General features: G+C 42.0%; 1 protein-coding gene across 1 annotated transcript in view; it reads right to left on the reverse strand.

Moving 5' to 3' along the window:
• Window positions 1-16,456, reverse strand: part of ADAMTS17 (ADAM metallopeptidase with thrombospondin type 1 motif 17) — a 155,731-nt gene that overhangs the window by 86,850 nt on the left and 52,425 nt on the right. Inside the window, exon 8 of the mRNA XM_056500189.1 lies at window positions 11,181-11,286. Coding sequence (XP_056356164.1) covers window positions 11,181-11,286 — 106 coding nt within the window. The remainder of the gene's footprint in view (window positions 1-11,180; window positions 11,287-16,456) is intronic.

A 16,456-nucleotide genomic window follows, 5' to 3' on the forward strand; every position in this document is an offset into this window, starting at 1 on the left:
TACAAAATGCTAAAGTTGATCAATATATATACAAATAAATTTGGCAGAAACTCAGCATTGAAGAGGTAGCATTACCTCAGGAAAAATGCCCTTCTGATGTCAATACTCCCTCCTTTCCAAGATCTATTTAGCATCTTACATGAATCATTCCTGTCTCCTTCCTTACAGCACTATCCCATCTCCATGCAGGCATCCAACCACATCCTGAGCATTTCTACACCTTCACACATTCTTTCATACCTGCCAATAACACATAGCAGATTTCTGACACAACAGCATCAGTAGGAGTCAAGGATTGCTTTAATTCATTCAATCAATCCCTGCTGAAGAGTTAAATATAAGTATATCCAAAACCACTCACTGTACAACATGGATCAGTGACTCCCTATGGGAATCACTTGTCTCACACTGGCTGTTTGTCATGATCACAGCTGAGCTGTGACCCTAAAGTAAGAATAAATCTATCTGAGGATGTCTCCATGAAAATGTTTGCACTAAGCTGTTTCCTTGCCATCCAAGTGATTAAAACCACTTCATACATACAAAATTCTTTCTTTCTCACTTGCTTCAATCTGGTTTCAGAACACAGAGAACTTTTGCAGAAGGAGCACAATGACTATGAATGAACCAGTGGTGGGCAGAGAAGGACTGCTCACTGCACAGAGGCTGCTGTGCTCCATCTGTAGCTCCTTGTTTTTGGAAAGCACCCCGGGGCACAGCAGAAGGAACAAGCTGAAGGGTAACAAGCTGTTTGCTTTCAGCACTGCCTGAAGTGGGTGAGAACGAGACCTCCGAAAATGTGACATGCATTTCCTCAGAAGATGAAAAGGGAATACAAATTGTAGGGTGGAAAAAAGACCAAACCCTGGGATAGCTGGGTGGGATTTCCCACCCACGAGGGAAGAGAGACAAAAGCTCAGTGAGCACTGACAGCTCTGTCACTCACAATGTCAGAAACCCCAGGGGAAGCTCTGCATGCAATCACTTTTCCAAAACTCCTGTGAAACCACTGAAAGCCTCCAGTCAACTGCATTAAATGACCAAGTGCCAAACCTGAATGCAGAGCTGCAACACAAGACACCCTTCAAAGAAAAGCAAGGAGAGGGCAGAAACGGTGTGGAATATTTGCCAAATCTGTGCAACATGAGTAACCCAGATGTCCCACACTCTGCCCCATCAGGAAGCCACCCACAGCCCAGTGCTGGGGAAGTGGGACAGCCTGGGGAATGCACTGTAGGAGTCAGGAAAGCTGGCTGCCTTCCCCACACTGGGAGATGAATTCTCCATTCCTGGAGGTGAGAAGGAGGAGATGGCCAACATCAAAAGACAAGAAGGTGTGAAGTAAATGCAATATATAAATTCTACCAGCATCAAGTGTTCTGCAGTTCCCAGACAAGGCAGTGGGTATGTGTTTTATGGCTCTCAGAGCAGCAGAAGTCCTTTTCACAGAAATATTTTTCATCCTCTTTTTTGGTCCACGTTGTCAATCACAGGCAGATTTAGTGCAAGAAGAAATCCATCCTTATGTGACCCCTTTGAACACAATAGGTGACTGTAGTGGACAGTAACAAACCTCTGGGCATGCTTTTGCTTCCAAAAATGATAAAAAGCCACCAGAACTAGGAAAAAAGCTGCACAGAAAATGCAGGATCCAGTTCTAAAATTCTGTTTCAAATAGTGGACTCCCATACACCAGCCCCTTAAACTCCTGAGATTTTTCATAATGGTTCAGCTGGTAAAATAATATATAATACCAGAACCACCTGGCCTTGGCTGTTTGTAAATGATTGTAGAAGTTCAGCAAGTTATCTCAGTTTCACTCACTTTATCAGCAGGGAGAGACTCGATATCAAACAGGAATGTTGCAAATTATGGCTTGGTATCAAAGCAGTTTGGAAATTATATGTGTAGACTAATACCAAAGTGAAATTCTTTGGGTAGTGGATGGGCCTGGTTGCTTACAAACCTCAATGTTAATAAAGTCAAGTTTGTTTCATATTGTCTAAGGAAGCCACATGAGGAAAATAAAAAGCGCCTTGGAAAGATACTCTTGCTTTGAATAACTTTGGCTTGAACATGATAATGTGAAGACAAATTACAGAGAAAGAAAAAAGTCTGTTATTTTCATAAGAAGATACTGTTTTAGAGGGTCTCTAGCTGCTAAGAGGTGCAGAGTGTGTCACCAGAGCTTTTCTCATATTAATTATTATTTTCTCATATTATTCTGTTAATTCAGCCCCTCAGAGGGGCTCCTGCATTTGGCAAACCTGGTAAAGTTACTTCAACACACACCATAAACAGCTCAGAAGCAGCTGCAGGTATGAAAGGTAGTACTTAACATATAAAAAGAAAATATGAATATATTTTCCTAAACAAACAAGTTGGCTTTTTCTTTGACTGGAGAAAACCCTCAGGATCATATCTGGATTAGTACTGGAAATGTGTCAATAACAGTGAAATAATGGAAAAATAGGTAAATTATATACACAGTGCTGGTGATACTTCAAATGAAGAGATGAGAAGTGATGCTTGTGCACACAGGCAGGAAAGCTGACGAAAAAGTGATTATTATAATGCTCCTGGGAAAATCCAGTTTGCATCATTTCTTTAAAGCTACTAAATGCAAGCAATCTGCACTTTTTTCAAAATATGACCATGGTGACTCATGATGGATAGTAGGGAAGAATTCTGCCTTCTTGGACTAAATCCAACCCACATTACACAGCAAGCACCTTTACTTCAGATAAAGGAGGAACTAGACAGGAAAAAATTTACCCATTGAAAAATGCTGGTGGTTGTATTTTCAGGAGGAAGAAAGGAAGCTCTGCTTTTCCTTTGAAGGAAAGGTACTGTCCCTAAGTACAGAGACTGCCTGAACCAAGAAGCAAACTGTTTCTAGGGAACATTTCTTTACCCTGCAGCCCAGTCTTACTGTGTGCAATTAAAATGAATATTTAAAAGCTAGATTAGAAAGCTGCCACTTCATTAGCTGTCTCCAGAGTGATGCTGGCAAACAGCAGGGTGGGAGGAAGGAAGCCCAGCAGGGAGCAGGTGGAAGAGCCAGGCAGGATTTGGACTGTCATTGACAGGTGAGAAATAGCTACCAGAGGGTGGACATGAGAAAGTTCTGAGAGGTCAAACTGTCCCAAATGTGGATAAGATGTGGTGTATAAGATGAGTGTCCCAGTGGGCTTTGGAGCAGAGAAAGAAGGTACAGTGAAAAATACTCATTTTTAAGGCCCTGAGCTAATTAGAGCCCAGCAGGAAGGAAACTTTTCAAGCAAGTGAGAGCAAACCATTATGATCAGATTCCTTTTGCTTTGATTTGTTTTACCTAAGCAAAAACAAAAGCAGAAAACTGTGGGCTATTCTCCTCTTTTTTATAGAAACTGGGGTTCAAGGAAAGATGCAGACAGCAAACTCCCTGCTGGGTTGGATCCAGCAATGGAAAGAGGCCCAGCATCTGATGTAGGGAGGATTTTGCAAATGGAAAGGGATCACTGAGAAAAAAGCAGGCCTGTTTATTTCATTTCTCTAGTAAACTTTTTTTTGCTGAATTTTATTTCCCAACACAACTGTTGGCCAAGAGGCAGCCAACCCTGTTCCACCCCAGCACAGCCTTCCACTGACGTAACAGGTAAAGGGAACCACATTTTTAGAGGCAACATTTCCACTGGCATTGCTGCTGCTGACTTACTACCAAAGGCTTTTCCAAGTGACAGTCTGGGATTTATCACCTTCCCCAGCTCGGGAAGTCATTTTCACCTGGAACCTGTTGAACTCAGCAGGCCAGGCTGACAGCAAGGGTTACAGGCTATTGGAACCCAACTGCTAGTGGAAAAGTAAATATTTCATCTAGATCGCTGCCCTTGTATAAAAACAAATTATTATTTGGTAAATGGCACTTACAAACCTAATATTTCCTGTGCTGGTGTGCAGTGGGAGGCTGCACAATGGGGACTTGTACTGTCCTCATGTTCTGGGTCACTGGGTGCACCAGGCTGCTGCCAGCAAAGCCAGTGGAGTATGAAACCAGAACCCTCGTGGCAGGAAGCAGAGGCAAGGTTTGCCAAATCATTACAGCCCAGCTACTTAACACAGCCCTGGCTTACTCAGCAGAGTAAGCCTTCAAAAAGAAAGGCAGAGCTGGCAAAGCTACAAAGCTATTGATTAAATGAAAATTGTGTTTCTAAATGGCTGTCGTTCGCCTGTTTGGTGCAGTTTTATTATGTTAACTAAAGCTGTACAAGATGCTCAAAAACAAAGAAATTAGAGGGACTGCAAGGGAATGTTGTTTCCCTAGGGATGACACAGAGATCCTTCACAAAGCAGCAAGAAGCCTTTGCCCAGAACAAATGTTTGCCACAAGAGTGCAGAAAGCAACGGGATGTGGACATTCCCACGCCCAGTTCCAATGTTATTACATTCCAGTACTGCAAATAAACCAGCAAATTTGGATGGTACAAAGATGAAATAGATAATCATGATAGAGAGAAGGTACCTTGCCACCATGCCAGGATTAGCAGGTTCAGTAAATGCACTAGGAAATATCTTGCAGCTTTACATAAACCCTAAAGTGAGGCTTATCCAGAGCATGACACTACCAAATCTCTCAATTTCTCCTCCCCAGTATTCTTCTTCTCTGTGTGATTTTTGCATGTCATCTTCTTTTTTGAATAATTTTTCTCTGCATGATCCCACTGCCATTGAAAAACAACCTGCCCAAACAAAGTCAATACCTCAGGGAGCTTCTATTGCTGGGACTCAAATTAACTTACTCAGATGTCCTCTACTGTCTTACAATGGGCCAACACACTTCACACTTTCTGTTTTATGTTGCTCCACCACTACCTCCTCCCTCAGTCAATTCATCCATGCTGGCAGAAGTCTCCACTGATATATATATTTTTAATATGTTTAAACTTGTCTTTGATCTCTGCTTCCTTTTGACTAACTCAGGGCATGGTTTTCAGAAAGTTATTATCAAGCTACTAATGTACATAATAATAATTTGCTTTATCTAAAACAGACTCCTCAGTGTGTTACCAGAAGTGGAAGAATCATCTCCTGAAATTTTAGGCTATACCTATTCTTTCTCTGAACCAGAACCTGTTATTAAATAACTGCTTTGGTTAGATCATACCACTCTGATGTGCAATCACATATGATGAAATAGGCAGTGTTCCATTATGTCCTTTGGAGTTGTACAGAGAAGGGCAACTTAACTGTGAAAATGTGCTTGCAATTACCCAAGGAAGAAGAATGAAACCTGGGAGGAGGGGAGCATGAAAAGGGAGCCTGGGAACACGGAGAGAGAGACATTCCTCAACAGATTTACAACACAAATGGCAGAAAATAAAATTAGCAACTCCAGGGTGGGTACGGACTGCTGCCAGCATTTTTGGCCAGCCTCAGGGTATGTCTGCACAGCAGCCAGTCACTCCAGTACTCCTGAGACTGCAATATACTGGAACAGCTACGTCCTCCGGTGAGATTTCAATAGGGATTCTGGCACCAGAAGAATAGAACTGGGGCAGGCACTGCCTGGATCCAACTCTCTAGCTACTCGGAAAGTCCTGGTGCAGCAGTCATTAATACCTGAGCTTGCTAGAATAAAGTCTGCATGGGATTGCCTCTGGCTCCAGTGCTCCTTGGGATCCAGCTGACCTTGATTTTCCACCACTCCAAATGCAGAGATGTGAGTTCTGACACACAGCACAGTCAGAAGGCCCACACAGGATTTATGGAGGCATCGAGGGACCCCAGCTCCCCAACACAAGGCAGGAACTACACCCAAAGTGCCAGCAGTGCCACTGGGCAGATCCTGGCAGCCAAAGGCTACATCCCTGAGCCATCCCTAACTGATGTTACCCTACAGACACACAGGACGGGCACCTCTTTGCAAGAGCTCTCTTACAGTAAAATATTAATTCACAAGAGTGAATAAGATGCCTGTGGGCATTTGTTAAAGTAAAATCTTTAACTACATGCTGAAATCCTACCCTGTGAATACGAGTTTGGCCTCATTTGCAGTACAGAGGGAGCAGAGTTATAACTGAAGTTGTCTGGATAACCCTGAAACTGAGACTTTAGTGCTTCTGCATGTTTGATTCTACAACTGAAGTAATGTTGGTTTTCATGCCATTTGGGAGGCATGAAGTAACCTGCGGACACGTGTATTTATGCAACAGCAACAAAGAAAAATGTTCCACAGAAATTCAGGTCAGACATAACCTGACTGATAAATGTGGGACTAACTCAGAAAAACATAGAGAAGAAAAAGAAGCCCAGGTGAGATTTTTTTTTTTTTTAAATAGGGTTAATGTTTAAAATCAGCCAGGACAGAAAATACACTCAGCTGCCTCCACAGGTAGAGCCCTGAGTTCAAGGGTTAGACTGTGATGAGCTGCTCTGAAAAAGACAGAGGGTTGTTGGCAATTTTTCTTTCAAAACAGCTTCTCAGCTCCCACGTCCTGCACCTAAATGTTAAAGCCCCACGATAAAAGGAGAGAATTGTTAGGAGAGGTCCCTCCATTTCTCCATGGCTTCCAGAACCACTGCCTTTGCCCCACCACCATGATTTGGCTGTCTGGATCCAATGCTGCTGGCACTGTTCTGATTGGAATGGCAGGACAGGCTGGTCCAGAAAAAGAAATAGGTTTCTATCAGCACAGTGTGCACCCTGCAGCATTACCTGCCTGCACAGATCTGTCACATTTACTGCTGTGGTCCTCAGCTTCCACATGAAAATTTTCATTTTTAAAATACATTATGACCAATTCTTTATAAATTGCAGGGCAGGGAAGAAGGGGGACCATTTCCTGGTTGGTTCTCAGGAATCTTGACTAGCTGCACCACAGTGACTGGGCTTTGCTGGTGTAAATTGTTACAAGACATCATTCTGCACCTCTGGGATCTGCTCAGGGACATTCCTCTTCAGCCTGCAGTATATTCACTTCCTGGCACATCTGCATGAATCTCTCTGCTGGGTGCAGAACTACACAGATCAGGGAAGCCAATGTTATTCTCATGTCCATCAGCACAAATACCAGGCCACAAGGGGAACATCCAGGTGTTTTCCCTTACCTGCAACACCATGATGCTGGACACACACCATGAAGGCCATACTTCATCATGCAGCAGATAATTACGCCCTCTGAAGTAATTTTAACCAAGCTACCGCTATCAATACCTAACATCTAAAGCAAATAAGCACACTAGAGAGAAACCTGCTGGTTCCAAACCCTTCTCTTGTCTGATTCCAAGCCCTGAGCTGTTTGGTTTGTGCATTATGGGCTTTTACCTTTGGACTCATTTTTGTCCTCATCTGTTTCAGCTTCAAGTTTGAAGCCATGTGGTTTCAGGCTGTTGGCAAGAGCCAGCTCCTTGTCAGTTGATTTTAATCCCCTTTCCTAAGGGCATCTGCCCCAGTGTGGCTCCCAGCCGCACCACCTCGGGCTGTTCTCTCCCCATCCAGCCAGTGCCAGGTTCTGCTGGCTCATGAATGGGAATCTTCCCTTCTCACCCTGTCCCACAACAGGAAAGCTGAGGCTGTTGAAAGAAACAGGAATGGCAACAAAGCTGGCATTGTTGTCCTGAAAAACCACTGGCTGCAGCCCACCCCACTCCAGTCGGGGATAACGGATACACGGATGAATCCCAGCTTTTGTTTCAAAAAACTTATTTGACTTTTTCTTTGGAGAAGGACTTGAAAATGGTAACAAAGTCACTGCTGTAGGCAAGAGGAGAACTAGGAAGGGGGGAAGTGGCACTGTTTTTGTTCAAGTCGATTGTTCAGGGTGGTCTTTGGGGGGGTGCATCTCAGATCAGCCTCACACTGCTGCAGCTCATGGAGGGGAGGACGAGGGAAGCACCAGTCAGGATCCTGGTGCCAAAAGCAGGGCACTTTTTTTTACTGATGGACTTGCCCTGCAATTCTGAGGAAAGATGAGAGTAAGAAATGCTCGGTGTTCATATTATGTTTATAAAACAAAGACCTCAGGCTTGTACATTTTAAGACTTCAGTGACCACTGTGATCTTGTCCTCCCTTCTGTGTAGGTCAGGATTCCACCCAGCAAAACCTGGATAAAATCCAACAAACTGTGGTTACCCTCAAGTGTGTGCTATTTTAGAAGACATCCACTGTTGACCTTGACTGAAGGAATAAGGCTTGCTGAGGGTCCTGTCTTGTTTGGAAGAAGTTTATAATTTCAGTCTCAATACACATTCCCTGGGCTCCCTGTCTGTTACCTTTTTGTAACAGCAAGACTCTTCTCCTGGATCCCTTGTAGAAAAAATTGTATCTAAATACAGATGGATGCTCCTTTGTGTCCAAGGACCAAAACTATCAATACAGATTTAAGATTTAAATACAAATGTCACATCACTCACCCCATCATCAAGCAACAACTCCACAGGTTAAACCTGAAGATGAACTTTCATCCTTCAACTTTCCTAGGATTTATTTCATCCTAATGGAGCTATTTAATGGTGTCTCCATGTTTTCACAGTGCAGCTGTCAGGAATAGTGTTTTTTGCAGCCATTCCAAATGACATTAGTGGCAGATTAGGAATCTGACACATCAATTAGTAATCCATTCACTTTTTCCAAAGTCCACATCAGAAACTATCTGAGAATGCCAAACTGGGCTTGTGATCTCCACAGACATTTGTTAGTCTTAAGGAAAGAATAATAAATCTCAGCTTTTCTACACTCATAAGGAAATCAGACTTCAATAAAGTTCAAAATTATGGCTCTCAAAAATTTATATTTTTGCCAATATGGATGTAAGTTTTGATTGGATTTTGTTTTAAATTAAGAAACTTGCACCTAGTTTTCCTTGGTTTTCATTTTTAAAGCTCATGTCAGCTTCATGATCATGTCTGCAATGGGTTTCCTGACATTTCACCTAAAAACTCTGAGTTTTTAAGTAAAGTCTGCAAAGAATTCTTCTACTTGCACATGATGTGCTGAAACAGGACTTCTCAGAGCATCTCACTGCAGTTCAACACCAGAAGAATAAGGTCTGACACCCTGTAATGAAAAGATTGCTGTTGGCTTCCAAAAAGGCACCAGTCAACTGGTCAGAGGTTGAAATTAGCAGCCAAGCCACGGGTGACAGCACAAGGGGATGATTTTGATGCTCAGGTTGGGGGGTGACAGATATGACATTTCCCCCTCTCTGTTTTGATTTGGCAATACTGGAGCTGATTATGCTGCTGGTGGCAGGGCAGAGGGGGCAGAAGGGTTTGCCCCAATGTGTGACAGAGCAGCTCCTTGTGGAGTAAGAACCTGGAACATGCCCCCAAACACTTGTGGCAGCAGAATCCTCCAACAGCTCCTACAACCTCCAGTTGGAGCTTTTCTGGCTCCTGTGCCCTCCTAGAACCACATTAGCCAGATGCCTTGGGTCCCTAAACTGGCCCTTACAGACCCTCCACTCCCCCCCAGAACTCCTGAAATAGTTTTCCAAGATGAAGGCAAAGAAAGAAAACCATCAGAGGACAGAAATTATGATCTTACCACCAAAAGCGGCCTCAGAAAAAAAAATTTCTGCACAGATGGAGAGCTGTATCTGAAAGCATTACATCCCCTATTTATGATGGGGATTTTTTTTGCAAGGCAATATTAGAAGGAAGCTTGTCAGCTCTGCTGAGAAACTTGGCAAACACCAGGGCAGACCAGTCTCACTCTTTCACACAGCTGGATTTTCTGCAGCTCAAGTATTTTTCCCTCTTGCTCTTGGCCCATCCAAAGATGAGTGCTGAATTTCCCTTAGCATTACCCACAGGTTAATTTGTTATTAAGTTTAGGCTCAGTTTAACATCTTGGCATGCAATCTAAATAAAACTAAAACCAAATGTCCTTCATTTCTGCTGAAACCACCCTCGGTTTGGCTCAGCTGCCTTTGGTGTCACTGGAGGGTGAACAGGAGATTCATTTTTGGTAGGTAACCTAAATATCTTCCATGCAACTTTGAAATACATTGCCATAATGTAATTATTTGTCATGGAATGAGATTGGCCAGAACCTGAACACGCTCCATTGGCTCTGACTTAGCTGTGAAATACTTCTCAGTGCAGGAAAGGAAGATACACCAGATACCAGATACACCAGATACACCACATGAGCTGTAGGAAGGGTGCAGAAAAAACTCAGGCACAACTTCTCACTACAGGAGCAAAGGTGGGATTTCCCACCTTACATCCAGAGAGGCTGAAGGAAGGAGTGCTTGAAAACCCCTCCAGGCACTGTCCTGCCCTCCGTTTAACTTTGTTTCTGGCCTAATTCTGTACCTTCCACATCCAGCTGTGACACTGCAACCAGAGTGATGCCAATGGAAAGGGGGGAAAGCTCATCAGTATTATGAGTAAGAGCAGTGACACTGGGCCTGGAGAGCAGGGAATGGAGCTGACCTTTGGGTAACTCACTATCTGCACTAAGGGGATGCAGCTGACTCTTCAAGTCAATTTTGTTTTCTTCTGCCCATGGGATATTTACAAGCAGCTTTAAAGAGTCTCCAAAGTCACCTGCAGAAAGTACCCAGTAATCTCATTCTGCAAATTTCTGTCTGACTGGGACTTATCAAGCTTTTTCCTACTTTTTCTAGTGTGCTCAAAGTGTCTTACTTAGGTGTGACTGAGGTGATAAATCAAGTTATAGATTTCTTTCTGCTGATCAAATAATTCTGCTTAAGAGCATTTCCAAAATACTGATGTTTACCATTTCAGTCACAGCAGATTACTTCACATGCAGAGATGAAACCATTACCAAATTATTTAGCTATTAAATTCCTTGACACAGACACCTGAACTTCAGAGAAAACATAGCAAGTTCAAAGATTTTGAAGCTCATGTTGGTTTGTGGATCTGTTCTACACAGTAAAAAAAAAGCAGAATTTGTCTTTATTACTGTCAATCATTTAAGAGATTGAGGCCTCTTTGTGATAATCAGAATCAGAACAGAGAGCTGAAAACAGGGGAAGATTAACTAGAAAGATTTATGTGTGCTAAAATGGGTATTTACATAAGCCTCTTGAAAATTAAGTTATGTATCAATGTGCTACATTTATGAAATCATAAAAAACATGCCACACAAGTAATTGCACTTGTCTGGCTTTAAATAAAAATGTCCTGCAGTGGCAGAAGTAAAGAAGGAAACAGAAGGACAAGTTCTTACTTGTGCCCAAGCTCATGTGCAATTGTGAATGCCAGATTGAGACCGTTGTCTTCAGCAAGAACACACTTTCTCTTGGCACTGCAGACACCTCCTAAGTAAGCAATTCCTGCAATAAAAACACAGAGAATGTTCCCATCAAAACCAGTGAAACAGCTCATTCACTCAAAACATAGAGCAGTAACAACCAAAGGGATCAGAAATGCAACCAGAATGAAAAATATTCGAGCAGTTTCCACACAAAATTATCTGAGTAGTTGCTTCCTCACCCTAGTGAAGAATCAGTCCAGAGTTTTGTCAGACAGGAAATAAGTAAAACACACTCACCTTCACTGCTTTCATTGGAAAATACATTTCACTGACCCAAAAAATCATCTAAACTTGTCTACTAACTCCTTCTACTACAGCGTTAGAAAATGCAGTGAAGGAGCCTGAACAAGCATTTAAATGGAGCTTTCCCGATTTTCAGAATGAAGTCAGGGAGAAGAAATAAAACAATAAAGCACAGACTCTGAAAAGATCTTATATTTTCCTTTATTTTCATGCTTAAAACAAAGTGAGAGTGTCAGAGCCAGGAGAGCTGGCAAAGTGCTGCTGGTGAGTCACAAAGCCAATGTAGGTGGCACAAGTCTCCTATTGCTGAGTGGAATTTAGGATTTGATCCATGCACAGTATTCTCCTGTTTGTGTGGGCACCACAAATGGTTTGAGGCTGAGGCCAAAAAGGAATTCAAAAGTTACAGCATGAAACCTCTGCTATGGAAAAACTACAGTCCTCATCTGCCCTCCCTGCAGCCAGACTGTCCCCTGCTGAAAGTGCCACTGCACTTGGGAATACTGTGATGGCATCACAGGCTAGCTCAGGGTGTCACAGGGGATAGATCTGCTTTTATTTGTATTTAAAGGAATCTATTTCCTCACTGCAGTATCAGTTCCATGGAGGAGTGGCTGGATGGAGCTGCCTTTAAGGAACAGACCATGACCATGCAATGGAGTCATAATCTTCCCACTTTCCTTTCTTTTTTTTTTTCCTCTCAGAGTTGACAAAGCTGTGTTTATCAGGGTGCAAATGTAAAACTTTAGACCTGGAAGAAGCCTGGCTCTGTTTTTATGAGTTTTGACAACAATAAGGACGTGGATATTTGTTACCAGGGGTGTTTTGGATTAAATGAAGGGATGGGCAACAGCCTTTTATTTCAGCACTTGCAGCAAAGAGTGGAGGCAAAAATCAGGCACTAACATTTGCTTACTTTAAAAATCCTGACTGTGAAAGGGCAGATTCATACCACATGCCAAAAAAAAAAAAAAAAAAAAAAAAAAAAGAGATCAAGATTTAACCTTTTAAATCAATGGCCATAAAAAGCTGAATTTCAGCACTTTTCTTGGACTGACTTTCTTCTTACAGGCAGAATAGTCCAAAGGACATCAAGGAACTGCTCAGAAGTAACAGCCTTCTTTTCAGAAAGAGTTTTGAGATTGCAAGCTCAGTCCACACACCTGGTGGTCCAATGAATGTGTCACTTTTTGGTTACAGAGAAGGCAAAACCAAATATTTGAGTCAGCTGAAAGACACTTTTAATGAAGAGGAAGAGATATTTTGGTTCCCTTTCAGCAGTTTTAGGCAGAAATGACCAGAGCAGGACTTTTACCAAAAGTGATTTTTTCCTACTACTAAACCTGATTATTCCGCCTTTATCTTCCATTAGTCTGTGCCAGTAACTCTCAATTGTATTTGACACACGAGGTTTTAAGCGAGGAGCAACAATTGCATTTCAGGCCCAGGGGTCAATCAGGCAAATCAGTTTTGCTTGAAATTATTCATGCCAAGTTCCTTCTGAGAGATTTCATGAAATGAGGCTGGGTCAATGTTTGCCTTCATGAGATGGAAGGGGGCAACATTCCCATTTTTGGGAGGTGTGGTGCAGCAACACAGTCTAGAATTCTGCCAATATATTAAAATATGTTAAATACCAATTAAAATGTCAAATACATTATCCCAAACAGTAATTCTTCTGAAGTCTTTGTTTAGTGGCTCTAATCCCCACTGAACCTGGCAATGCATATCCACATTATTATTCTGGCTTTTGCTCTGTGCTAAAATCCTCATTATGCAAAGGTGGAAAAATAATGATTAAGGGCTTGTACATCCACCAGTGGTCAAAGAAGCAGTGACTGTGGCTCAGTTACAGACTCTTAGTCATCTATTTTTATTAGCTAATTTCAGGGCTTAATGTGAATCCTGTGTGGCCATTTTATAATATCTGCAATGATCAATTTAAAAATGAAGCCATTTAAAATTAGTTTATTATTACAGAAATGGACTAGGCAGAGAAATTCAATCCTGGAAGAGAAGAAACCTTTGGAGTACATGGAATGAACTCAGTAAGAAGTCCAGCTTGTGAACTGCTGAGTGCTTATTAATAGGAGTCATTCTGGAACAGCAAGCCAGTTATAACAAATTGGTATCACATTTTAAGCCTGAAAAAGCTCACTTTAAAAACGTTTTTGAAATCTATTTTTTCTATCAAACTATTTCCTAAGACTATGATTTTCTTTTGGACCAATACATTTCAGCATTAATTCCTTTCATCAGAATATCAACTGCAAATAAATTATTGACCTGCAAACATACTCCAGTTCTTTAGTAAATCTATCTGAAGCATTAACATAAATGCAACTTTCTTGTAATCCAGTACAATGATGAGAAAAATACACCTTTAACCAATAACAATAGCAGCACAATGCCTTGGTAGCTGCATTAACATGATTTATGTCTTCACTGGGATGAATGGAAATTGTTGTTTGCCTCTTAAATTTCCAGATTTTTATCTGAGCCTTTCAAGTCTGCAGAACTGGAATAGAAACTTCATGAACCCAGACACGTTTGTGAAAATCCTGGCGTGCTGTGGTTCTACCAGGCTGGGAATAATACAAGAGGAAATGCTTTTATTTGGCAATTTTGCTTCTGGCCCTACCTGTGAGACAGGTGTGTGCATATCAAAATGAAAAATAGGGAAGGAAGCTGAACTGGGATTTTTGTTTGTTTATTTTTTAAAAAAACCCCACACTTCTCATGTGCCTCTGCAAATATACAGATAGTGCCTTTCTTTGGGGTCCTTATCTTTCAGATATGCTGTCAGCAATTACCACAAATCTATTTTTAATATATAAAAAAGGTCAAGCAGGAGCATCAGTGGAAGAAGGAAAGGAAAGCCAATTACTATTTTTACTTTTACCAAGCACAAGGGTTTTTTTCCTTTTTCTCCTGAGAAATTACATAATTACAGCCCATAACTTCTGTGCTTGGGCTTGGACATGCAGAGCTCTCTGCACTTCCACGGCAAACCCTGGGACACAGGCAACTGTGTAAACTCACATTTATCCAAAAACTTGTCATACATAAACAGTTTGCAGCTGTTGGCCTTCCTGCCAGCTATGAGCCCTCCACCAGCAGTATCTCCAAGGGGAATGATCCCATCCATCCCAGCAGCAAGGCATGAGGATATTACACATTTGCCACAGGCATGGCCAGAGCTGGGAGAAGACAAGTCCTGGTGTGTGAGTTCCTGTTTTGTCCTATCCAAACACCTGGGGCTTCCTCCTGATGGCTCTGGAGTGTTCACTCAGCAAGTGGTTTGTCCAGGTACTCCAGCTTTCAGCTCTCTAATGTCTTGTTTTCATTGCACTCCTAATACTTTAATCTCTTCTTTTGCCAACCACCTCTGGATACAGAACTTTTACTTGATTAAAACTTGGCTGGCTCTGCTCCTGCTCAATGTATTTGCTGTTGGGAAGGGAGCCAAACTCCCAGTCCTGAAGTCTGCTTGGCACAGATGGAGACTCCCTGCATATCCACATGCTCAGAGCAAGCCTCCCATTCCCCATCATTACTAGTTTGGTGTTGAGCTGATGTTTTTCTCATCCTCCCATGATTTTCAATTTGTGCAGCTCGCACATTGCCATCAATTACATTCCTGTAGCCTCTCTCAACATCCTACATGAGTAAAATCAGGAAACCCTGAAGTGATTCATGCTCTGCCTTTCCATTCAATGGCAATGATATGTTTGACAGAGATGCCCTGCCTGTATTTACACATCAAGTCAGTCACCAAGTGAATCTTTCAGTGCTTGTGATACTTAAAATGAAAAATACTTCTCCCTTTCTATAAAGCCTACATAGAAAAGGTTCCAAAATTTAAGAAACATTAAAGAAGAAACCCACTAAACTGCCTCCAAGATAGGTACTAACACTGTTCTACAGCTGAATAAACAGAGGTCTCAAGAGTCAGTGGTATCCAGGTGAAAAAGAACTGTATCCATGGAAGGCCCCTCACAGACAGGCTAAGGCTGTCACCACTGAGCCTCCAGGCCAAGTTTGTTTTATAGGGATCATCCAGAAAAGTGAACAGGGTGAGCTGTTCCTTCATTTTATGAGAATGTCCTAATTCAAAGCTGGACATGCAATCTTAGTGGCACAGATTAATTTGGCTTAATGCTGGATGCAATCCAAGACGCAAATTCTGTTAATCTTGCAGTAACAACATGGTTTCCATTAGAGTTTAATATTAATAGTGTGGAAACTGTTTCCCTTAGCAATAATTTTCATTATTACTGCATTAAACAAAAACCACTCTGGATACAACACACTCATCATGAATCACAACTACAGAAGTTACAGTGCACAAGACACAGCCACAGTCAGGTAGAAAAACAAGTTAATAATCACATCAGTGCAAGTCACAATATTTTGAACTCAAGTCTTTATAGAGGAAGAGCTGATGTCATGGACCAGCTGATGGAAGCCACCACGAGAATTCCTGAGAATACCCACCAGATCCTGACTTTCTGAACCTGGGCAACTTACTGCAAATGTGCCCATCAGCACAGAATCCTCTTCTCCCTTTGGAGAATATAACCTCTCCTGAATTTCAACATGACCCCTGTAAAACTCTGTTCACCATGACCTGCAGGGATGCAGCACAATTTTCCCAGAACTCAGAGAGCTGTCCTGTAGTGCCCAATAAAATAACTTCTTCCTCTGAAAACACAGTCCTTTCCAGTGTACACAATTGCTGTCAGAATCTCAGAAGCCCAGCAAGAAAAATAAACAGCTGAAGCACAGTGTAGGTACTTTCTGAGTCTCCTGATTTTCATTATACTCACCCTTCAGGACTAACATCAAATCTCTTCCTGATATTCACAGTACCAGCTGATGTTTCTGGAGCTCACAAGAATAAACTCCCCAGAACATGAGGTCCTCAAAGCCCAAATGAGTGAAAT

The sequence above is a fragment of the Oenanthe melanoleuca genome, chromosome 10, assembly GCF_029582105.1.
Source record: "Oenanthe melanoleuca isolate GR-GAL-2019-014 chromosome 10, OMel1.0, whole genome shotgun sequence".
In the NCBI taxonomy this organism is placed as follows: domain Eukaryota; kingdom Metazoa; phylum Chordata; class Aves; order Passeriformes; family Muscicapidae; genus Oenanthe; species Oenanthe melanoleuca.